Genomic DNA, 24431 nt, shown 5'->3' with positions numbered 1-24431 from the left:
GTACAATATGATCTTGTTGCCATCTAATGCACATTCAAATGTCATAAATCAACACTGCAGAGCCTTGATTTTATTTCTGTTGATGATATCTGGAAATGTGCATGTACGCCCTGGCCCATCTCAGGGGCGAATATCTGATATCAACCTTGGAGGGGACAATTACATTAAATTTTCTCAAGAGCAATTCCTGAGGGGGACACCAAAAGTAGTGCTGTAACACATTGTTGTAATATGTTAAATGTATATTGAGGAACCATAATTCCTACAACTGGATAATTGATAGGTACAGTAGTTAACTGAAGGGTTTTCCCAACTTGTTCAAATGTTTAAATCATTATAATTCTACTACTAATAATAGTTATAGCAGTGCTCCTTACCAGTCCAGTATGTATGCAGGTATTTGTACTTACAACCAGCAATATCAAGAAAGGCCAGTAGGTGGCAATGGTACTGTACACTGTATGGGTGTAGTTTTCATAAATACAATGAACATGGTGTGATCATATCTAAAAGAATCTCCATTGAGAACCATCACAAAGTTGGTCTCCGTATTGAATTGAACTTTTAATTTGACTTTTTCTGATACATTTATATAGTCATTAAATATGTGCCACTGGCCTAAATCTACTACAATATCTTTACAAGAACAAAAAGCTTAAAATAAGTACAGTTCTAAAAGCAAAATAACTACTTCAATGAAAAACCCAAATAAATCAAACAAAATATCCTTCAGTCAGTGTCTCAACTCTTCAAACAGCAGCTATGGACAAGTATGTCGCACAAAGTACGCAATTTTAAATAAAATAACATGAAATAAATAATTTGTAAGTGTACTGAAAACTACTAAACAAAAGAACAAATATCAATTACACCAGGGGTTCTCAAACAGGGGTCCATGGACTAATTGCAAGGGGTCCGTGAAATAAAAAAGTGTAATGAATGTAGTCAGTACCACAAGGTTTCCAGTAAGTTTACATATAATATAGAGTGGAGGTCCCTGAGGACCGCTCAAAACCTTGCCTCAAAATATGCAGGGGTTCCAGTACCCAAAAAAGGGTGAGAACCACTGCTATACACACTACTGAGCAAAAGAACCAAACATATGTTTGTGGGTTTCAATGGATCCAACAAATTGCTGGCAGATATTTTCCCTCTTGAGACTGTTCTGCCTGTCAGTCTCTCTTGGCCCATGCTAGCCCGTAGCCAAGTCTTTAACCTGCGGAGTACACTGAAACTCCTCTCAGCCTCACATGAAGACACTGGCACCACAAACAAAATTCTGATCAGCACCTCAACTTGGTCAAACAACCCCCGCACCTCCACTGGAAGCCTCCTGAGGACCTCTGCTGCCTCTCCACTGCTGCTAGAGGGGTATTTGTTGTGAAAGAGAGGGATCTGCACTGAAAGAGAATCTATGTTCAGTTCTGGGTACTGATCTAGAGACTCATCCAACTCCCTCGTGAGAAGCGCTCTTTCCAACTTTTGCAGGACGTTTAGACTGTCCTGGTCAAAACGGTCGCCAAACTGAACATCCACACCATCCAACACTTTAAAATATCTGCCCTATAGTGATCCACTGCTTTGTCAGCAAATCGTCTTGAGTGCGTCTCAATGGATTCAATAGAGTCAATCAATGTTGTTGCTTTCTCATACAGTGCAAGGTAGCTTCCATCATTTCTCGTGCCCCTAAGAGATGACCGCACACACTCGACTGCAGCCTGCATACCAGAGACAGTCTGAGTTTTCTTCTGCAGTGAAATGTTTAGACATTCAAGCTCTCCAAGAACTGCAGAGGCAAGTGTGAAGCCCAACACAGTCTTGCCTTTGCTGAAGTGCTCGAATAAGCCACTGGCAGTTGAAGCTGTCTTGGATGCAGATTTTGCCATCTCCTCTAGGCTGCTTAGTACCCTCTCATACTGCCCTAGCACAGCTCTAATAGCAGTAGTCCGCACAGTCCACCTTGTTGGACATAGGGGTTTCAGGGTGGTCAGATTTGTATCTTTGGACGTGGCAATTGATTCAAACATGCTATTAAACCTTCCCGACTGGCCATAGAGGACACCTAACTGATGGACCCAGGAAAGGGAATTCCGGATCAGTGGGGAGGCTGAGCAGCCAGCCTGTGTAATCAGATTTACACAGTGTGCTCCACAATGGACATAGAGGGCTAATGGCTGCTGCCTCCTCACAATTGCCTGTGCACCTGTGTATTTTCCTGCCATGTTTGAGGCACCATCGTAACTCTGCCCACGTAAGCCAGACATGGGCAAATTGAGCCTCAACAACACATCAGTTGCCACCTTCGCAATGCCCTCGCCTGTTGTCTCCGACACCCTGTATAGCCCAATAAACTCCTTGTGAGGGACAAGGTCATGGTCAACATAACGCAGACAGACATTCTCCTGTTCAGCACCAGAGACATCTTGAGTACCATCAACAATGAATGAAAATTGTACAATCGGAAGAGACCTAATCTCAGCTGCAATGGCTCGAATGACTGTATTGGCCATGATGTTCAGAATTTCATTCTGTGCTTTGGGGCCTGTGTACATTGTGGTACGCTCTGTTAACCACTTCAGTAAAATGGGATCATCCTCTTCTGCCCTAAGTTTCGAAAGCTGGTATAAATTCCCACTGTCATCCGTGTGGCCTCTAAAGGCTTGTCCCTGTCTTACTACATGCCGCACCGAACGAACAATTTTCATCAAGCAATGCCTTGCATCGTCCTGCTGTTTACCCCACGCGCTGGATAACTGGACACTGATTGGATTTAGCTGGTGTGCTGTTACAATTACAAAGTGGCGGTGGGTTTGGCAGTTTTGATGTGCTGTGAGTTTTTCAATGGCTTTTCTCCAGTTCCTAAATCCTGCACTAATGAAGGCAGCATCTGCTCTTTGGCCAAAAGATGGCTGGCTTGAAAACCCTTGGCTACAGTGAAAACACAACACTCCTTTTATTGATGGATTATAATGTAGCCAGAGGAAATCGCGAAACCATCTCTCTTGAAACGTCAACACTCTGTTGGCAAGAGTTTGCGGTTCTATAAATTGTGGGTGTGGCTAATATGGTTTTGTGCCATCACTGAGGTAACTAGACAATGCTGTGCCACTGTCCCCTATACTGGTGCTGCTGGCAACAAGGGTGACACCTGGTCCTGCCGTGGCTGTGACACTGTCCTCTGAAGTCTCTCTCCCTGGCTCTTTCCCTTTCACCACCCTCACTGACTCACAGTCTGTCTCCTAGAAAAGAAATAAGGTGTTTGCCGTACTCCTAACTACCGGTACCCAAAACTACACAATCAATCACAACAGCAATACCATTGCCTTTTTTTTTTTTTTTCCCCCCCCATTAAATTTTATCCCATTTTCTCCCCAATTTTCGTGGTATCCAATCGCTAGTAATTACTATCTTGTCTCATCGCTACAACTCCCGTACGGGCTCGGGAGAGACGAAGGTCGAAAGCCATGCGTCCTCCGAAGCACAACCCAACCAAGCCGCACTGCTTCTTAACGCAGCGCGCCTCCAACCCGGAAGCCAGCCGCACCAATGTGTCGGAGGAAACACCGTGTACCTGGCCCCCTTGGTTAGCGCGCACTGCGCCCGGCCCGCCACAGGAGTCGCTGGAGCGCAATGAGACAAGGATATCCCTACCGGCCAAACCCTCCCTAACCCGGACGACGCTATGCCAATTGTGCGTTGCCCCACGGACCTCCCGGTCGCGGCCGGCTGCGACAGAGCCTGGGCGCGAACCCAGAGACTCTGGTGGCGCAGTTAGCACTGCGATGCAGTGCCCTAGACCACTGCGTCACCCGGGAGGCCGCAATACCATTGCCTTAAACAAATCTTAGTTTAGTCACCAGTTTAAATTGAGATTGGGGGTATCAATGGCATTTTCCAATTATGTCCCTATTTTACAAGTCAAAAGAATTGAGAACCTTTCATAATGTTGCCAAACAAAGACTCAACAAACTTACCTGAGACTCCCTGTCTCTGCCAGTCTGTCCCTGCATATCTGTCCCCAGCTCTGCTGTCTGTGTGCCATCTGTTGCCTGCTCTGCCTAATGACATCATTGTGAAACATTTTCATTAGCATTTCACTTCTTTCTTATGAACATTTTATCAACTAGTCTTTGAGATATTAGGCTACTAGAGTTCTTACTTTGCGTTTTGGTGTACTGAAAAATACTCTGATGTCCGTCTTTTTACTTTTTTCTGACATTTTTCTGGCTGGCTGGCCTAGCTGCACACACACACATTTACACAACATATGCTGCAACCTTTCGTAATTTGAATATAGTTTGTTTCATATTGGCTGGCTTCCAACAATAGCTGCATTTGCAAAGCTAGCGAGCACCAATTCCGTTTCTGTGGTGTTTGCTATAATCTTTGCTACCTGGTTAAATAAAGGTGAATTTTTTTTTAAAAAAAGTTCACTAGCGACAATTTAGCTTTTGCAACGAGACCATTAAATATATTTAAGACAATGGTATAAGAGAGTGTAGTTCTGTTCAGTTTGGACTTCAGTTTATCGCTAACCTTATCACAGGGACTTTGAATCACTACAGCTGCATGCTGATCTTGGAATAAACTGACGATAGCAAAGATTCCATCTTTGACGACGCCACATAAATGGAATAGGTACTAGCTAGCTTGATAGTTAATGTTTGCTTTAGTTTGCGCGCTAGCTCTGCAAATTCAGCTAGTGTGTGAACCCTGCCAACATAAAAATAAATAAATAAATAACATTGCTATGGACCTGCTATGGATTGACTGGATTAACCTCACGTCAGTTACGTACATGTCCCTTTCGGACAGTAGATACGAACCCTCTATTACCTTGCCAGCTAAAGAAATGGCAGCGGATCAAACCATCGTGAGGCAAAGGGCGGGGGGAGGTCGCAATCTTTTGAAACTTAAAAACGGGGTATTAAGTGTTTATAATCAGCACAAGTGCTTTCATTGCGTATTATTAATATTATTGAAATTACGTAGTTATGTTTACAGCGATATATTGGGGGGGATCTCCCAAGATGGGGGGGTCGTGTCCCCCCTGGGATTTCCGCCTATGGCCCATCTATTGCCCTGGCCCATCTATCTAGCCCCAATTCTGACCAATTCTGACTTCTGACTGATATCTGTTTCCCTGATTTCTGCTCTCGTAAAAGCCTGTGTTTTCTGCACATTAACACTAGAAGCTTATTACTGTACCTAAATTGATCAATTGAAAGTGTGGGTTCACAGCTCCAATCCAGCTGTGTTGGTCATTACTGAAATGTGGTTGAGGTAGAGTGTTTTGAATACTGATGTTAACCTTTCTCGGAAAGACAGATTTTACAAAGATGGGGAAGTGGCAATCTTTACTAAGGATCACCGTTAGTGCTTGGTTGTCTCCACCAAGTCTGTCCCCAAACAATTTGATTTGCTGGTTTTAAGAACTAAACTTTCAAATAGCTCTTTATTGACTGTTGCTGGGTGTTATCGTCCTACATCAGCACCGGCCTGTACCCTACCTGCCCTAAGCTCTCTCCTGGCCCCTTACGCTAAGTCTGAATTTGTCCTGCTAGGTGACCTAAACTGGGACATGCTTAAACCATGCTTAGACTCCCTAAATCTTTCTCAGATTATTACTAATCCCACAAGGTATGACTCCAAACACCCAGAAAAGGCTACTCTTCTCGATGTTATTTTCACAAATAATCCTGATAGGTATCAGTCTGGTGTTTACTGTAATGACCTTAGTGATCACTGTTTTACAGCCTATGTTTGTAATGGCTGCTCAGTGAAACGCTTGGTCGAAAACTTTAATGAGCAAGCCCTCCTTCATGACCTGGCCGATGTAAAATGGTATAGAATCAGCTTGAATCAGCTCTGCCGAAGACGCTTGGACCTTCTTTTTTTATATTTCCATTGGTATTGTCAACAAACACGCCCCATTACGAAAATGAGAATTAACAACAGGTTCAGCCCCTGGTTCGACCGTGATCGTGCAGAGTTATTCCACCTCAAGGATTGCATTTGGTGAAAGGCACACGCATACTCAGGCTGACTGGCTCTCGTTCAGGCAAATGAGAAATAAGTGCACTCAGGCTATCTGGAAGGCCAAAGTTAGTTACTTTAAGGAGCTGTTCTCTCTCTGTGGGTCTAAGCCCAAGAAGTTCTGGAAAATGGTTAAAGACCTGGAGAATAAACCCTCCTCACATCTGCCCATGTCCCTTAAAGTTGATGATGTTGTTGTTACCGACAAGAAGCTCATGGCTGAGCTCTTTAATTACCACTTCATTAAATCAGGACTCCTATTTGACTCAGCCCTGCCTCCCTGCCCATCCAACATGTCCTCATCTCCCACCCCTTCTAATGCGACTAGCCCCGATGGTCCTCCCTCGTTCTCCCCTGCAGGCGGTCACTGAGTCCGAGGTGCTAAAGGAGCTCCTTAAACTTGACCCCCAAAAAACATCTGGGTCAGATGATTTAGACCCTTTGTTCATTAAGGTTGCTACCCCTATAATCGCCAAGCCAATCTCTGACCTTTTTAACCAGTCTCTCCCCTCTGGGGAGGTTCCCATTGCTTGGAATGCAGCCACGGTTCAACCTTTATTTAAATATAAAATGTTATAGTCCTATTTCTATTTTGCCCTGTTTATCAAAAGTGTTGAAAAAACTTGTCAGTAATCAACTGACTGGCTTTCTTGATGTCTATAGTCTTCTCTCTGGTATGCAATCTGGTTTTCGCTCAGGTTATGGATGTGTCACTGTAACCTTAAAGGTCCTCAAGGATGTCACCATTGCCCTTGATTCTAAGCAATGATGTGCTGCTGTTTTTATTGACTTGGCCAAAGCTTTTGATATGATAGACCATTCCATTCTTGTGGGCCGGCTAAAGAGTATTTGTGTCTCCGAGGTGTCTTTGGCCTGGTTTGCTAACTACCTCTCTCAGAGTGCAGTGTATAAATTCAGAACATCTGCTGTTCCAGCTGCTGCCTGTCACCAAGGGAGTACCCCAAGGCTCGATCCTTGGCCCCATGCTCTTCTCAATTTACATCAACAACATAGCTCAGGCAGCAGGAAGCTCTCTCATCCATTTTTATGCAGATGATACAGCCTTACACTTAGCTGGCCCCTCCCTGGATTTTGTGTTAAACGCACTACAACAAAGCTGTCTTAGTGTCCAACAAGCTTTCTCTGCCTTTAACCTTGTTCTGAACACCTCCAAAACAAAGGTAATGTGGTTTGGTAAGAAGAATGCCCCTCTCCCCACAGGTGTGATTGATACCTCTGAGGGTTTAGAGCTTGGGGTAGTCACCTCATACAAGTACTTGGGTATATGGCTAGACGGTACACTGTCCTTTTCTTCGCTGCTGCCTGTCACCCACAGCCTCCATGGCTGGTCTATGAGCAAGGCTCCTCGGAGGCTGGTCAGTGTAAATATGGTCCTCGGAGGCTGGTCAGTGTAAATATGGTCCTCGGAGGCTGGTCAGTGTAAATATGGTCCTCGGAGGCTGGTCAGTGTAAATATGGTCCTCGGAGGCTGGTCAGTGTAAATATGGTCCTCGGAGGCTGGTCAGTGTAAATATGGTCCTCGGAGGCTGGTCTATAATAAAAGTTAATCTCATATGCTGACCAAACCGGCTCCGCGACGTGCGTCAGCCATCGCGCGAATGTTGATTTTGTCTATCCCCACCAGACACATTCATGACACGCAGGTTAAAATACCAAAACCAACTGTGGACCAACTATATTAATTTGGGGACAGGTCGAAACACACACGAAACATTCACAGACATTTAACTAGCTTACTGTTGATTGCTGATTTGTCCTGGGAGATAAACATTTGGGTTGTTATTTTACCTGAAATGCATTTAGTCCTTTTTTTGCTGGATCTAGACAGAAGTTGGCACATCACTGACTTCAGACAAGTCCTGTGAAGCTTGTGGGGGTCATTGAACAAAACAACTGACAGGTTCATGTTTGTGAAAGTTTCAGCTTTTTTATTTTCATACATACAGTGACTTCAGAAAGTTTTCATACCCCTTGACTTGTTCCACATTTTGTTGTGTTACAGCATGAATTCTATTATACTATTTTTTATTTAAAAAAAAAATTGAATACACAAATATCACATTTACAGAAGTATTCACACCCCTGGGATCAATACATGTTAGAATCCTCTTTGGCAGCGATTACAGCTGTAAGTCTTTCTGGGTAAGTTTCTTAGAGCCTTGCACATTTGGATTGTACAATATTTGCACATTATTCTTTAAAAAATTCTTCAAGCTCTGTCAAGTTGGTTGTTGATCATTGCTAGACAGTCATTTTCAAGTCTTGCCATTCAAGCTGATTTAAGTCAAAACTGTAACTAGGCCACTCAAGAACATTCAATGTTAGCATGTATTGATGGTTTAACGAGAGAAATCGGCTGGCGATAATCTAGTGGCCATCAGTGGTTGCAATTGTCCCTGTTTGTTTACATTTATGTTGTTTACAAACTTGGGAGTAAAACAAGCCTATATTTTGGGTGCTGATGGAGTATGACAGTCGAACTAAGCTCATTAGGCCTTTGTATGCATTTATATGTTATATTCTTCAAGAATCAATAGGTAGATATTCATTTCTAAGTCCAAAAATGTATGTTTCCCTAGCAACTAAGGATTGCCCCTTTAATCAGCCACATGTTACAGTCAACATGACTGCTTGTCATTACAGTAGAAAATGTGTGCCTACAGTTGGAGGGAAAATCTCCAACCCAAATGTAGTATCCAGGCACCAATAGACAGAATACTCTGAAAAATCATTTCCTAAAGCCAAACAGATCAGAGCGGTGCACAGTACTAGTAGATTGGAGAATTAATCTGCTTGGGACTGTGTATCTAACTATCAGCTCAATGTATCTCTCCCAGTAAGAATCCACAGTTAGAAAGATTGATAAAGTAGCTACCAGTAAATACAGTACATAGATATGAGTTGTAACCCTCCCTTAAATAAATGTGATTTTGTGTATGATGTGTTATTATAAGTCTATGGTATGGAACCCGTCCTCCAGTCTGCTGCCGCTCGACGACCGCGATGCCTGCAATGCCTGCTCTGCATCCTGGCCACTATGACGACCCGCCTTCCCCCTTTTCAGCCTGTCCCTCCAGGTGACAGGGGTACACTGGGGGTTGGGAGAGGGGGAAGGGACGGGGGTACTAACAGGAACCTGTCCAGTGGTGTAGGTCAAGGGGGTAGAAGCTGGCCTCTGTAGAGGGGGTCTGTTGGTCCTCCTCAGCAGCCCCAGACGGGACGGCTTCCTCTGGGCTTGTTCCGCTGCCTGTTGTTGCTGGCTCTGGAGCTGTTGCTGGAGGATCAACCGGACATCGTCCTGATAAAGGGACGTTTTTATTCATCTCATCATGGTATTCCAGTATTGCAATTGTATTTATATTGTTTATCTTTTTTTTGCCCAACGCTGCAACCTCTACCACTTAAAACACCAAACTTGGTACAACTTGGTTTATATCCTGACTACTTGTCTTTTTAGTTCATTCTGACCTAGAATCAGCTCTGTCCCCTAATTCATAAGTGGTTATGATCATAAGAAAGAATAAGACAGGCTGTTGCTAGATCAGTGGTCTACTTTCCCCAAGATGGTAATATAATATCATGTTCTATTGCACCCCTAGAGGGAGCTGGTCTCTCACCAGATGGCCCCTGAGTCTCCAGGCTCTATTACTACAGTATCATGCTAGGACACCAGCTGGTGATATGTACCGGCTGAATGCACTATACCGTGTAAATAATGTACGTGTATTTCATACCCATGCAGGGCCGTGCACAGGGACAGGTGCTTTATCATCAATGCTCTTGAATTCTTAAATAATAACTTCATAATATAATATTAATCATAATCATCTAACTCATGATATATGGCTGGCTGGCTGACGAGTGGCTTGTGTGGATAATTTAGTACATTTGGTGGTTAGCTAGAGTCTAAGCAACCTGTGTTGCTGCTGCCCTGACACATATGTGCAACTACTGACTGAAGAAGGGATGGAGTAGAGTCGGAGGGCTGTTGACGCAGCCGCTCCCCTCATTTTGTGTGTGTGTGTGTGTGTGTGTGTGTGTGTGTGTGTGTGTGTGTGTGTGTGTGTGTGTGTGTGTGTGTGTGTGTGTGTGTGTGTGTGTGTGTGTGTGTGTGTGTGTGTGTGGGAAGCTACTCTGAAAATATACAGTATTTACCAAGCTACCCATTAATTACTTCACACTGAAAGTCAGATGTTAACAGAATGTGTAATTTAACCTACTGAACTCAAAAAGTGAGAAATAGGCACACAAAAAGTATTTCAAGTGAGATGCCAAAAGAGAAAGGACATTTTTGCCTCGTTCACCCATATTTTATTTTAGCAAAAAAAAGTAGTGTCTAGTTCCCGTATTTAGCTACACCACTACATGGCAAAAAAGTTATTAACTACTGAAAACACTAATATTAGAATTGCAAAATGGTATGAAATTACTTGTCGAACTAAATGTAGTTCACCACTCCCCAACACTGGTGTTAAACCATGGGTAATTTGCTATTGTCCCCTGATTAGTCAGAGCTTGTTTTCCACAGTAACATGTTCGTACTGTATGTACTGTATGTCTCAGACATATCCCTTTTTTCCATAGACTGTGACCTTCCCAAAGACTGTGACTCTCTCTCTACTCTCCCTCTCTACATTCTCTCTCTGCTCACATTACTCAAGCTCTCTTTCACCTTTTTCTTTCAACTATCTCTCTCATCTTTCCTCTTCACTCTACAGTATATCCACTCTATCTACAGTACGATACCCAGAACTCCATCCCCTCTCTGGCTCTTCTGCTCTCTCCCCTTCCCTTCCTCCCCTCGTCCTTCTCCTCCCTCTCTCCCCTCCTCACCCATTCTTTCCCTCTTCCCTCGTCCATCTCCCTCCCTCTCCCTCCATCTCTCTCAGTACCTTCTTCTCGCCCTCCTTCTCCCTTCCCTCCACCTCTCTCTCAGTACCTCCCTCTCCCTTTCCCTCCCTCCCACTCTCTCTCAGTACCTTCCAGTCCTCTACTTCCAAAGCGAGCTCCAGTCTTTTCTGCACGGCCTCCAGCAGCTGGTTGTTAAGTAACATCATCTCTGTCTTACTGCGGAGAAGCTCCGCCTCCATGGCCTTCTTCCTGTACAACAGGAAGTGGAAAAAAAACCCATCAACGTCTCATTCTTCTACTGGAAAGATGCAGATCCCTCTTTTAGACGAGCAGTATTGACAACTCTCTTTGCCGTGGTGTGTGGTGTGTGCGTGCGTGTGTGTTAAGTGTGTCAGCCATGTGTGTCTGCATGCATGAACATTCGTGTGTATGTGAATACTCACTTCTCCATGGCATCGTCTCTGTCCCGTAGTGCCTGTTGTAGAACAACACTGTCATCCACATCATTTTCTCTACGACCCCCGGACTTGGCATCCTTGGTAAACCAAAAGGAAAGAGTGGTCGGGAAAGAAAGGAAGTTTGTATAATTGACATTCATACGGTCATTGAGATAAAATTGTGTTTCTTGGAGTGGAAGTCGGTGCCTTTTAAGACGATGGAGGACAATTAATTCATTTCTTGAGCATGGCCTTATTTCTATTACAGCATATTGGATGACTGTCATTCATATTCCATTCACCCAGTTCAATATGACATTGATAGGTTTAGGCTACTACATGATACTCAAATGTTCCCTATGCCCATCATGAGGTTGCTACAACCTAGCCTATGAATAAAAGTTTACAACGTAGACACACACAGGTTGAGAGAAACATTTGAAGTGACACATGGACAGACAGTGACACATTCAGGACCACCTTGCACACTCTTGCCTGCATCTATCTAGGGTGTAATCATTGTTCCAACAGTTGCAAACGAGTGCAGATGCAGCTATGTTTATCCCTGTTTCATTCTGTTTGCTTTTGTTTAAGAAACATTTTCAACAGAATCGGAGAAATGAATACACCCCTGATCACACGTAAACACAGCTCACTTTCATAGGAGCTCCATTGTATTCCTTCTCGTATCTATGAGCTCTACTCCTCTCACCTTTTCCCTTCATTTGTGGACTTCAATGGACAACACATCAGCTCTATGTGACTAGGCAAAAAAACTTTCCAAGCCAAATCATATCATAACCGCTACACACAGCCTACATCGTCGTTACCATATTAGCTAAAATAACGTCATAGTCAACATAGCTAACTAACGTGTTAATAAACCCACTACAATCATGTAGTAACATTACAGTCTATAGTCAGTAAGCAGTTTAGCAGTAACACCGTCATGCCAAATAGTGTCCCCCGACCCAACTGTGTCCCCTTCTGCGTCACAATAGAATTCAATAAGTTCAAGCTTCTGTTGCTAGGGCTGTTACTAAAACTTGAAACATTTTGACCGGATTACGTAATGAACCAAGTGTCCACTGCTATGCTGGTTGCTTGGCTCTATTTTACCTCGTAGTGGTCGCGAAGGAAGGAGGATCCGGGCAGTTCTAGTTCTATTTCACTGCATAAACGCTCGCTCAGTCCAAACAAAATTATTAGCTCAGAATAGTTCTCCAAGGATGGTGTTTTTGACAGTGACAACCTGCTGACTACCTGCTGCTTCAGAGGACTGAAACGACTGGAAAGAAAACACTTTGTTTACCATGTATTTGTCTTTATATAAGTAAATATTGTTATATAGGAATAAATATTTTAAGCTATTTTTAGATTAACGTTGCTAGCTACTGTACTTATTTACCTCAGCCTGCCTAGTCAGCTAGCCAGCTACAGTAGCCAGCTAGCTAGCCAGACAGTTTTATTTAGCTAACATTAGCTAGCTAGCTAGCAAGCTACTGTAACTGTTATTGCAGCTTTTTGTTTGTATGTAGTTGCACTTCAATGGCATCCATTTTATTTTATCTTTCCAACCAGGCAAAGTACGATGAAGACAGCACTGATCTCGACAAGAGGCGCAACATGCAGAGAAATTCACAGTTCAGGGTAACGTTAAGCAGTTAACTTCTATTAGATAATTGGACGGATTTCGTGTGGACAACCATATTCCGTCTAACGTTAACTAGTTGCTAGCTATACATATAGTTCAGTGGAGGCTGCTGAGGAGAGGATGGCTCATAATAATGTCTGAAATGGAGTATATGGGATGGTATCAAACAGGTGGTTTCCATGTGGTGATACCATTCAATTGACTCCATTCCAGCCATGATTATGAGCCGTCCTCCCCTCAGCAGCCTCCACTGATATAGTTATATGTCTGTCATATTGAGGTGTCTAGCTATAAGTTAAACCTGATCAATCAAATGAATAGGTGTAAATAAGCAATTATGGTAATTCCAAATGCCCTTAACTAGGTATCTTCACTAGACAGACAGTGGGGGGGCGGGTGAAAGAGGGAGAGAAAGGGTGAAAATGAGAGAGGGAGGGAGAGAGGTGGGAAGAGAGTGGAGGACAGAGAGGGAAAGACAGCAGAGCAAATGTACTTAGACTTGAGTATTTCAACAACTCTTCTCTTCAAACTTGTTAGGCAATCATATCTACCTACGGGGGAAGGATGGCCAGCCACACGGGAGGGTGATTTTTACTGAGGAGGAGAAGGAGGCTACTCTGGCTGTGCTGACCGAGATGCGTGGTGGCCATTTCAGAGTGAAGCGCATGATTGCCAAAATCAACCTACGCTTCTTCTGATGGGGAATTGTCAAGGAGGTGGACAGCTGGGCAAGTGAAATAACCTTTTGTTTATTAATCATATTATATTGTATCTGAAATTATTATGAGTTCAATGAATGTCATATCAGAGAGCACACAATGTTAAAGTTGTCACTTTTTGCTTAAAGGTCAGTACCCTGTCTGGCCTGCCAGAAGATTGAGAGGGCGAAGACTGTGGCGCCGGAGTTGAAGCCCATCAACGTTTTTTCACCATGGCACGTGATCGGTAAGTGTCCTTTTTTATTACATCATCTACAGCTACTGTTGTTGTCATTATCTGCTAAGAAGGTTTTCTTGCTTTATCATACCCGGCACATAATATGTGAGAAACACAGAAAAAACAAGAGCACTGCAAACACTCAGAACAAAGAGAGCAGCAGTGTCTGGACTGCCGTCTCCCTCTTCAAGTTCCCCTTCTGAGACTGGCTGCCTGTTGAAAACCAGTGACAGGCAGAAACTCCTACATTCCACACACCAGAATTCAGTATTTTAGTCTATGATTGCCATGTGAGTGCACAACAAATCTGTGAAAATAAATTAATGACACAACTGTACCAAAAACTATGTAAGTTTATGTATTAAAATCTTAAATATTGCCAGGTTGGTTTTCACAGCTGTTTCACAAGGTGTTCATTATTGTAAGTTGTGAGGTATCCTTTGATGGTAGTTATTTGTTCCACATTATTCATTGTTGTATCTTAGGACCTACAATTGAGACATATATATTCAACCACAAGGGTGTACTAATGAGCTACGCGAGATATATATATATATTTTTATCATAATAGAGGATTACTGAAATTATATTATTTCAGTGTAGATAAGGGAAGGTTAAAATAAAAACATGACAGCCAGACAAGCCAGTTATTGAATCAATCTGATTTGCATATGAATGGAGTGGAAATTAGCTGTTTTCCTGATCTGTAAGGTAAATAACTTTAATGTGTCAAGCAGATTACACGTTTTCTTTGCCATTTCCGAAATTTAGCGATGTTTAAGACGTGGATTTCGTGTTATTATGTTAGGAAGGTACCCAAATTAAGTTTTACATTTATTGGCTAAACATAACTTGTTTAAACAGCGAAATTGTTGCGGAAATCAGCCTTGTTTGCATAGCGATGATGAAAATAATGTATTTTAGGCTGTAATGATCTCCAAACGTCTAATCATTAGGTCATCACACTGTTGATATAGCAACGGACGGTAATAGTTTATCGAATCCCATTGTAAATCAGAGGGGGATACTATTTGGCTGGGGAACATTATTTGTCATAACAAGCCCCGGTGGCCATAAATTAATAAAACCAGAAGTTTACTTTGACTTGGAAGAGTTCCAGTGATGTGTTGGCTAGTCATAGCCAGCTAGTTAAGAACATAGGCTTAACTAGCAAGCTGCATTTGTAAAACTGAAACAAAATGACTCTCTCTCTCTCTTACTTCTCCTTTATTTTTAAGAAATTCATTTGTTAAAAACTGTTCAACTATTGTGTTTCTATCTCTTTGAGTTAACTACTCACCACATTTTATGCACTGCTGTCCTAGCTAGCTGTAGCTTACGCTTTCAGTACTACAGTCTATTCTCTGATCCTTCGATTGGGTGGACAACATGTCAGTCCATGCTGCAAGAGCTCTCATACTTTTTGTTTTTAGGTATTTTCTTAAAACTGCGTTGTTGGTATAATGCCTAATAATAAATGCCTAATAATTACTGTGTAAGTCTATAGAAGAGGGTGAGAACCACGAGCCTTCATTGGTTTTGTATTGAAGTCAATGTACCCAGAGGAGGAGCTAGCTCTCCTCCGGCTACACCATGGTGCTACCCTACAGAGTGCTGATGAGGCTACTGTAGACCTTAATTGCAAAACAGTGTGTTTTTACCAATTATTTGATGACGTGAACATATTTAATATAGCTTTATCTAAAAAGGATAACTTTTTAAATGTTTTACCATTTTTATGAAATTCACTGAGAAGGACGGTCCTCCCCTTCCTCTGAGCAGCCACCACTGGTTTCTTGGTATCGATGGTTCCTCTGCCTAAATTGTTTGCTAATATATTCTGATCCGATTTAAACTCCCCTGAGAGGTATGACTGTATGAGTGCAAGACTGTGTCATAAGCCTGGGTCACATTCACTAAGAACAAATTGGAGGAAATATTTTGGAACCCAAAAACTTAAATAAATGTTATTGTTTTGACAATCAGGTAGCAACTCCTCAAAATATAGTCTGAGCTCACCTGTACTGTGTGGCTGAGACTTGTGAGCTAGTTTAGACTCACCCTGTGCTGTGTGGCTCAGTGCTAGTTAAGACTCACCTGTGCTGTGTGATTCAATGCTAGTTTGTGTGCTACGTTCCGCAGCAGAACCAGTGCTGTATCCAGACTGTTCTCCTGACCAGCGGGTTCTACTGGGCTGGACTCTGTCAAAGGAAGCAACAACCTCAGAATGGAGTGAACCTCCTCTGTAACCTGCAGAGAGAGATAGGGGTAGCAAGGGAGGGGTGGGGGGTAGAGAGAGGGGGGAGAGAGAGAGGTGTCAGCTAGAAAGATGTGTCGGCATTGAGTAATTGTCTCTGGCCCCCTCCCAGTTAGGGGGAGTGACGAGCTCTACAGCAGAGTCTCACAACTCAATCGCTGGTTGAAAACTTTTTTCTGCCCCTCCCAAAAGATAGAATTTGTAGATAATTGGCCCTCTTTCTGGGACTTACCCACAAACAGGACCAAGCCTGGCCTGTTGAGGAGTGACGGACTCCATCCAAGCTGGAGGGGTGCTCTCATCTTAGCTACGAAAATAGACAGTGCTCTAACTCTCCTAGCTTCACAATGAGTTAGGGTGCAGGTCAGGCAACAGGCTGTTTGCCAGCCTGCCAGCTTAGTGGAGTCTGCCACTAGCACAGTCAGTGTAGTCAGCTCAGCTATCCCCTTTGAGACTGTGTCTCTGCCTCGATCTAGATTGGGCAAAACTAAACATGGCGGTGTTCGCTTTAGCAATCTCACTGGAATAAAGACCTCCTCCATTCCTGCCATTATTGAAAGAGATTGTGATATCTCACATCTCAAAATAGGGCTACTTAATGTTAGATCCCTCACTTCCAAGGCAGTTACAGTCAATTAACTAATCACTGATCATAATCTTGATGTGATTGGCAGGACTGAAACATGGCTTAAGCCTGACGAATGAACTGTGTTAAATGAGGCCTCACCTCCTGGTTACACTAGAGACCATATCCCCCGCGCATCCCACAAAGGCGGAGGTGTTGCTAACATTTACGATAACAAATTTCCATTTCCATTTAAAAAAACAACGTTTTCGTCTTTTGAGCTTCTAGTCATGAAATCTATGCAGCCTACTCAATCACTTTATATAGCTACTGTTTACAGGCCTCCTGGGCCATATACAGCGTTCCTCACTGAGTTCACTGAATTCCTATCGGACCTTGTAGTCATGGCAGATAATATTCAAATTTTTGGTGACTTTAATATTCACATGGAAAAGTCCACAGACCCACTCCAAAAGGCTTTCAGAGCCATCACCAACATGCTTCTGGACCTACTCACTGCCACAGTCATACTCTGGACCTAGTTTTGTCCCGTGGAATAAATGTGGTGGATCTTAATGTTTTTCCTCATAATCCTGGACTATCGGACCACTATTTTATTACTTTTCAATCGCAACAAATAATCTGCTCAGACCCCAACCAAGGATCATCAAAAGCCGTGCTATAAAGGATTTTATGACCACTATTGTTTTCACTGTCTATTTTACCTCTTGGTGATGTATTTTTATTTATTTATATATTTTTATTTTATTTTTACCTTTATTTAACCAACTAGGCTAGTTGAGAACAAGTTCTCATTTACAACTGCGACCTGGCCAAGAATAAAGCAAAGCAGTTTGACACATACAACAACATAGAGTTACACATGGAATAAACAAACATAGGGTCAATAATAGAGTAGAAAAAGTCTATATACAGTGTGTGCAAATGAGGTAAGATAAGGGAGGTCCATTTGCACACATTGTATATAGATTTTTCTATTGTGTTATTGACTGTATTTTTGTTTATCCCATGTGTAACTCTGTGTTGTTGTTTATTGTCGCACTGCTTTGCTTTATCTTGGCCAGGTCGCAGTTGTAAATGAGAACTTGTTCTCAACTGGCCTCCCTGGTTAAATAAAGGTTAAATAAAAAATAAAAAAATGTAAAAAAATCCCTAGGAGGGGTGCGTCACTTGAGTGGGTTAAGTCACTGACGTGATCTTCCTGTCCGGGTTGGCGCCTCCCCTTGGGTTGTGCCGTGGGGGAGATCTCTGTGGGCTATGTTCGGCCTTGTCTCAGGATGGTAAGTTGGTGGTTGGAGATATCCCTCTAGTGGTGTGGGGGCTGTGCTTTGGCAAAGTGGGTGGGGTTATATCCTGCCTGCTTGGCCCTGTCCAGGGGTATCGTCGGACGGGGCCACAGTGTCTACCGACCCCTCTTGTCTCAGCCTCCATTATTTATGCTGCAATAGTTTATGTCGGGGGGCTAGGGTCAGTCTGTTATATCTGGAGTATTTCTCCTGTCTTATCCGGAGTCCTGTGTGAATTTAAGTATGCTCTCTCTAATTCTCTTTTTCTTTCTTTTTTTCTTTCTTTCTCTCTCTCGGAGGACCTGAGCCCTAGGACCATGCCTCAGGACTACCTGGCCTGATGACTCCTTGCTGTCCCAAGTCCACCTGGTCGTGCTGCTGCTCCAGTTTCAACTATTCTGCCTGCGGCTATAGAATCCTGACCTGTTCACCGGACGTGCTACCTATCCCGACCTGCTGTTTTCAACTCTCTAGAGACAGCAGGAGCGATAGAGATACTCTGAATGATCAGCTATGAAAAGCTGACATTTACTCCTGAGGTGCTGACCTGTTGCACTCTATACAACCACTGTGATTATTATTATTTGACCCTGCTGGTCATCTATGAACATTTGAACATCTTGGGCATGTTCTGTTATAATCTCCACCTGGCACAGCCAGAAGAGGACTGGCCACCCCTCATAGCCTGGTTCCTCTCTAGGTTTCTTCCCAGGTTCTGGCCTTTCTAGGGAGTTTTTCCTAGCCACCATGCTTCTACACCTGCATTGCTTGCCGTTTGGGGTTTTAAGCTGGGTTTCTGTACAGCACTTTGTGACATCAGCTGATGTAAGAAGGGCTTTATAAATACATTTGATTGAAATTTGATTGAAAGAAGGGAAGAAAGTTCAACATACACACAGACTTCTAAAGGTGATGTGCTCCACAGAAACCAAAATGACTCATTCCTTGTGTGCAGTAAGGCATACTCCTTTCCCATACAGTTATCAGCATGATCCATTCAAGCCCTATTGTTGTGTGCGTCTTGTTGTTATTCAACCTCTATATATATATAACACTGTTTTTGTTTCTGTTTCAATGATTGTATGACCTTTGAAATGACCTTTGAAATATCTGGTTCTGCTTGAATGCTCTGAATGCTTGGCTGTATTTGAAATGTGTGTGCGAGTGTGTGTGCGCGTTACCTTCGCTCTGTGTTGACTCCATCCCGGTCCCTCTCTGTTCTCCTGTAGTTTGTCCACCTGAGCCTTCAGCTTCAGACTGCGCCTCCGAGATAGCTCCACCTCCCGACGCACCTCCTTCAACTAAACAAACAGAAGCACATTTGTAAAGAAGCACGTTAATCAACTTCCTACAAGAATTTCCCTTTTCACTTCAACTAGACATACACAGACACAGTGTTACATGCAAACACACAGACATAGACACAAACCACCTCCCGAGGCACTCGCACATATGCACATAGACACACACATGCACATGCACACAACCTTTCTCTTAAAAAAACTCGGACACAGTGGTAAAAAGAAACCCTGCTAATCCAGATTCCTGAGTGAAATATCAGAGATTGAGAAATCCTGTTGTACTGGATACGCATATAACAGCTCATCACACACACACACACACACACACACACACACACACACACACACACACACATTTGCATAGACACAGTACCAGTCAAAAGTTGGACACACTCCTTCCAGGGTTTTTCTTCATTTGTACTATTTTCTACATTGTATAATAATAGTAAAGACATCAAAACTATGAAATAACACATATGGAATCATGTAGTAACCAAAAAAGTGTTAAACAAATCAAAATATATTTTATATTTGAGATTCCAAAGTAGCCACCCTTTGCCTTGATGACAGCTTTGCACACTCTTGGCATTCTCTCAACCAGCTTCATGAGGTTGCCACTTGGAATGCATTTCAATTAACAGGTCTGCCTTGTTAAAAGTTCATTTGTGGAATTTCTTTCCTTCTTAATGCGTTTGAGCCAATCAGTTGTGTTGTGACAAGGTAGGGGTGATATACAGAAGATAGCCTTATAAGATTAAGGCCATATTACGGCAAGAACAGCTCAAATAAGCAAAGAGAAATGACAGTATATCATTACTTCAAGACATGAAGGTCAGTCAATGCGGAAAACTTGGAAAGTTTCTTCAAGTGCAGTCGCAAGAACCATCAAGCGCTATGATGAAACTGGGTCTCATAAGAACCACCACAGGAAAGGAAGACCCAGAGTTATCTCTGCTGCAGTTCATTAGAGTTTCCAGCCTCAGAAATTGCAGCCCAAATAAATGCTTCACAGAGTTTAAGTAACAGACATATCTCAACATCAACTGTTCAGAGGAGACTGCGTGAATCAGGCCAACATGGCCGGATTGCTGCAAAGAAACCACTACTGAAGGACACCAATAAGAAGAATAAACTTGATTGGGCCAAGAAACACAAGCAATGGACATCAGACTGTTGGAAATCTGTCCTTTGGTCTGATGAGTCCAAATTTGAGATTTTTGGTTCCAACCGTCATGTCTTTGTGAGACTCAGAGTAAATGAACGGATTATCTCCGCATGTGTGGTTCCCACCGTGAAGCATGGAGGAGGAGGTGTTATGGTGTGGGTGTGTTTTGCTGATGACACTGTCTGTGATTTATTTAGAATTCAAGGCACAATTAACCAGCATGGTTACCAAAGGATTCTGCATGGATACACCATCCCATCTGGTTTGTGCTTAGTGGGACTATCATTTGTTTTTCAGCAGGACAATGACCCAACACACCTCCAGGCTGTGTAAGGGCTATTTGACCAAGAAGGAGGGTGATGGAGTGCTGCATCAGATGACCTGGCCTCCACAATCACCCGACCTCAACCAAATTAAGATGGTTTGGGATGATTTGGACCGCAGAGTGAAGGAAAAGCAGCCAGCAGGTGCTCAGCATATGTGGGAACTCCTTCAAGACTGTTGGAAAAGCATTCCTCATGAAGCTGGTTGAGAGAATGCCAAGAATGTAATTTGTTTAACACTTTTTTGGTTACTCCATGATTCCATGTCTTTTTCATAGTTTTGATGTCTTCACTATTATTCTACAATGTAATTTTTTTTTTTTTTTAAACCTCTTGAATGAGTAGATGTGTCCAAACTTTTGATTGGTACTGTATATATGCATGCACACACACCAGGCCCCTCACTCCTGACGGGTTGCATCACTGCCTGGTATGGTAACTGCTCGGCCTCCGACTGCAAGGCACGACAGATGGTAGTGCATACGGCCTAGTACATTACTGGGGCCAAGCTACCTGCCATTCAGGACCTCTATACCAGGCGGTGTCAGAGGAGGGCCCTGAATATTGTCAAAGACTCCAGCCACCCTAGTCATAGACCGTTCCCTACCACATGGCAAGCGGAACTGGAGCGCCAAGTCTAGGTCCAAGAGACTTCTAAACAGCTTCTACTCCCAAGCCATAAGACTCCTGAACATCTAATCAAATAGCTACCCAGACTGTTTGCATTGCCCCCCCCCCCTCTCCCTATTTTACGCTGCTGCTACTCTGTTATCTATGCACAGTCACTTTAATAACTCTACCTACATGTACATATTACCTCGACTAACCGGTGCCCCTGCACATTGACTATGTACCGGTACACCCTGTATATAGCCTCGCTATTGTTATTTTACTGCCAGTCTTATTTTGGGGGGGTATTTTTCTTAAAACTGCATTGTTGGTTAAGGGCTTGTAAGTAAGCATTTCACTACACCTGTTGTATTCGGCGCATGTGACTAATATATTTTGATTTGATTTGGATTCGATAAGGGCTCAAAGAGAGACAACAATATTCCCACATATCTCCTTTAGCAACCATACACAGCCACGAATCAAACCTGTCTCCATGAGCTGATAGCATTATATAGCACCGTATCACACAGTATTGCACGCTAGTACTGAACGAGGTGACTTGTATTCTAGTGCAAGATATGTTCTGGTGCAAGATATTTTAAAACCATAACATTTACTGCATCAAATGACATTGCATGCACATTTCCTGCCTCACAACACACACAACCATAATCTCTCATTTTTGTTCTCTTGCTCACTCTCTCTCTTTCTCTCTCACCGTGTCTGAGACTGGTCCTAGTGTTCTGCGTCTGTTGAGCGGTCGTCCACTCCTGATGAGGTCCGGTAACATTCCATCGATGTAGCTCTGTCGGGAAGTGCTCCTATCTTCACTGACCGCATCAGAACCGTCTCCATCTCCCTCAATGACCACGGTCAAACCATCTGGACCGTCATTCGCCACGGTCAAACTGTCCCTGACCACAGTCAGCTCACCAGACCCATCAGGACCAGCATCTTCTATGGTCAGAAACAGCATTGAACAATCACTGATCATAGACGTGGTCAACGGTTCAGGACCGATGTCCCCCTCTTCAGTCAGGGAAATCAACCCTTCTGTTACCACATCCTCCTGCTCTGGTTTGGTCGTGGTCGAGCTTGAGTCTTCTTGAATTTGTGATACATCCCTCACTATTGTAGACCGTGTGGTTGAACCATCCCTGACCGTGCCAGGCCGCTGTGGTCCATCTTCCAGTGTGTCCAGGGAGTAGCAGAGGCGTTCCATGGCAGTGAACCGTGGCCTCAGTCTCTTGTTTAGGACGGAGAAAGCTATAGGATCTCCCATGGTCTAACACAGGGGTCACCACCGCCAGAACAGCAAACCAACAAGAGAGGAGAGTTATAGAGAAAGAATGGAAGAGGAGCTCACAATCTCACTCGGATATCAAAAAACGGACTGCCAGTGAGCAGAGGATATGACAGAGTGAGAAAAAAAGAGGAAGAGAGAAAAAGAGAGGGGGGGGGGGGAACACACAGAATGTCTAACAACTTGTTTTTCCTGAACATTTAGGGACATGAATAGGACAAAAACATCTCATGTGTGATGATGTAATTGTGTGATGTCAGAAAAGGCTGCACCCTCCCCTTACTTTCCTTCAACTTCTGTTTCTATTGCTACAGTGAAGGTGTAGCCTGGATACGGAAATGTCAACATGTCAGGGCTTGAGGGAAGTGGCCCTTTGATTTCTTAACACAATCAGACACAGATTACAGGCATCAAGCACAACATCTACCTGTTTATACTGCCCTATTATCTGATAGCAAATGTTTTGCTACACAGATACCAATTACAGAGGGAGGAGAAGAAAGTGTGTGTGTGAGAGAGAGAAGAGTAAAGAGAGGGGGAGGGACAGAAATAACAAAAGAGGGGGACAGAGGAAAAAGAGAGTGAAAAAATGAGGAGTGGATTAGAGATAAAATCAGTCCCAGATAAAATCTGTTTCAGTACAGATTGACTTTCTTTGGACATGGTAAAATATGTTGAAAGAAGAAGAATAAGGAGAAGTGCAAACCCGCCATGACTACATCCCTTCCCTAATGTGTGTCCAACTAGGAATGCAGAAACACCACTTTCTCACCGATACTCCTGATAAATAATCATTTTGACACAGTGGAAGGAGGCAAAGAACGTGGGATCTGTTTAGCCCCTGTCGAAGAATGCCCAGTGTGTGTACAGCAATGCTCTGTGGCGTTATTCTCATTTGTTCCGTCCCAGTAACCCCCTCTGTCTCACAATGAAACCAGAAAACCCCTCAGCAGCCATTCCCTCCACAGAGAGTAAACAAGATTTATTTATTTATTTAATTTAATAATTTAACCTTCATTTTATCAGGGAGTCATACTGAGACCAAGGTCTCTTTTACCCATGAGCCCTGAATTACATAAATTACAGAAAATACACGTGTCAAAAATATAAATGCAAATTGCAAGCATAAAGAAAAACACGGTCATAAAAATCAAACACTTTCATCCGTAATAAGGTCCTCAATCAGCTTTCTGAATTTCCCTAGAGATACCAAAACATCAAATGTAAGATTTTTTTTTTTTTAAAGATTGTTCCACAAATAAGGTGCAAGACAACTTAAAGCTGATTTACCTAACTCAGTAGATACCAAGGGAATTTCCAGAGGTAACCCTCCCTGAGACTGGGTGTGGTAACTCGTATGTCTAAAGTTCAGTAATGGTGTTAGGTGCAGTGAGAATGTTGCACATAGTCAATTGAAATCATCTCAAAAGGAGCTGTAGCCCATACATGTTGCATCGGGGCCCTAGTTATTACACTGGGTTTATTTAGTTTGATACACTTACACACTTTAGTGATAAAGTACTCAAGGTCATGTTGCATGCGCGGCCAATAAAAGCATTCTAGTTCCATACTCTTTCTGTTCCTAGATGGGCCATTTCAGTGTGTAAGTACTTGTAAATTAGTGTTCTGTACGGTCTTGGTACCACAATTTGTGTCCATTTTG

General features: G+C 43.1%; 1 protein-coding gene and 1 long non-coding RNA gene across 2 annotated transcripts; one reads left to right on the top strand and one right to left on the bottom strand.

Moving 5' to 3' along the window:
- Positions 1–7962: 7962 nt before the first annotated feature.
- Positions 7963–22904, bottom strand: LOC129868687 (uncharacterized). Its single transcript, XM_055942868.1, has 6 exons — positions 22184–22904; positions 19246–19365; positions 16033–16185; positions 11352–11443; positions 11037–11157; positions 7963–9355 (listed from the first exon to the last, which is right to left on the bottom strand). Exons 1-6 carry the CDS (start codon positions 22745–22747, stop codon positions 9005–9007), a joined length of 1401 nt encoding a protein of 466 aa, XP_055798843.1. The 5' UTR covers positions 22748–22904; the 3' UTR covers positions 7963–9004.
- On the top strand, positions 12350–13743 carry LOC129868690 (uncharacterized). Its single transcript, XR_008761793.1, has 3 exons — positions 12350–12660; positions 12927–12995; positions 13537–13743. It is a non-coding gene; the product is annotated as an uncharacterized LOC129868690 (long non-coding RNA).
- Positions 22905–24431: the final 1527 nt, after the last annotated feature.

The sequence above is a fragment of the Salvelinus fontinalis genome, chromosome 13 (assembly GCF_029448725.1).
Source record: "Salvelinus fontinalis isolate EN_2023a chromosome 13, ASM2944872v1, whole genome shotgun sequence".
NCBI classification, from domain to species: Eukaryota; Metazoa; Chordata; class Actinopteri; order Salmoniformes; family Salmonidae; genus Salvelinus; species Salvelinus fontinalis.
Note: the sequence above shows the minus strand (reverse complement) of the source record. Positions and strands in the feature narration are given on the sequence as shown.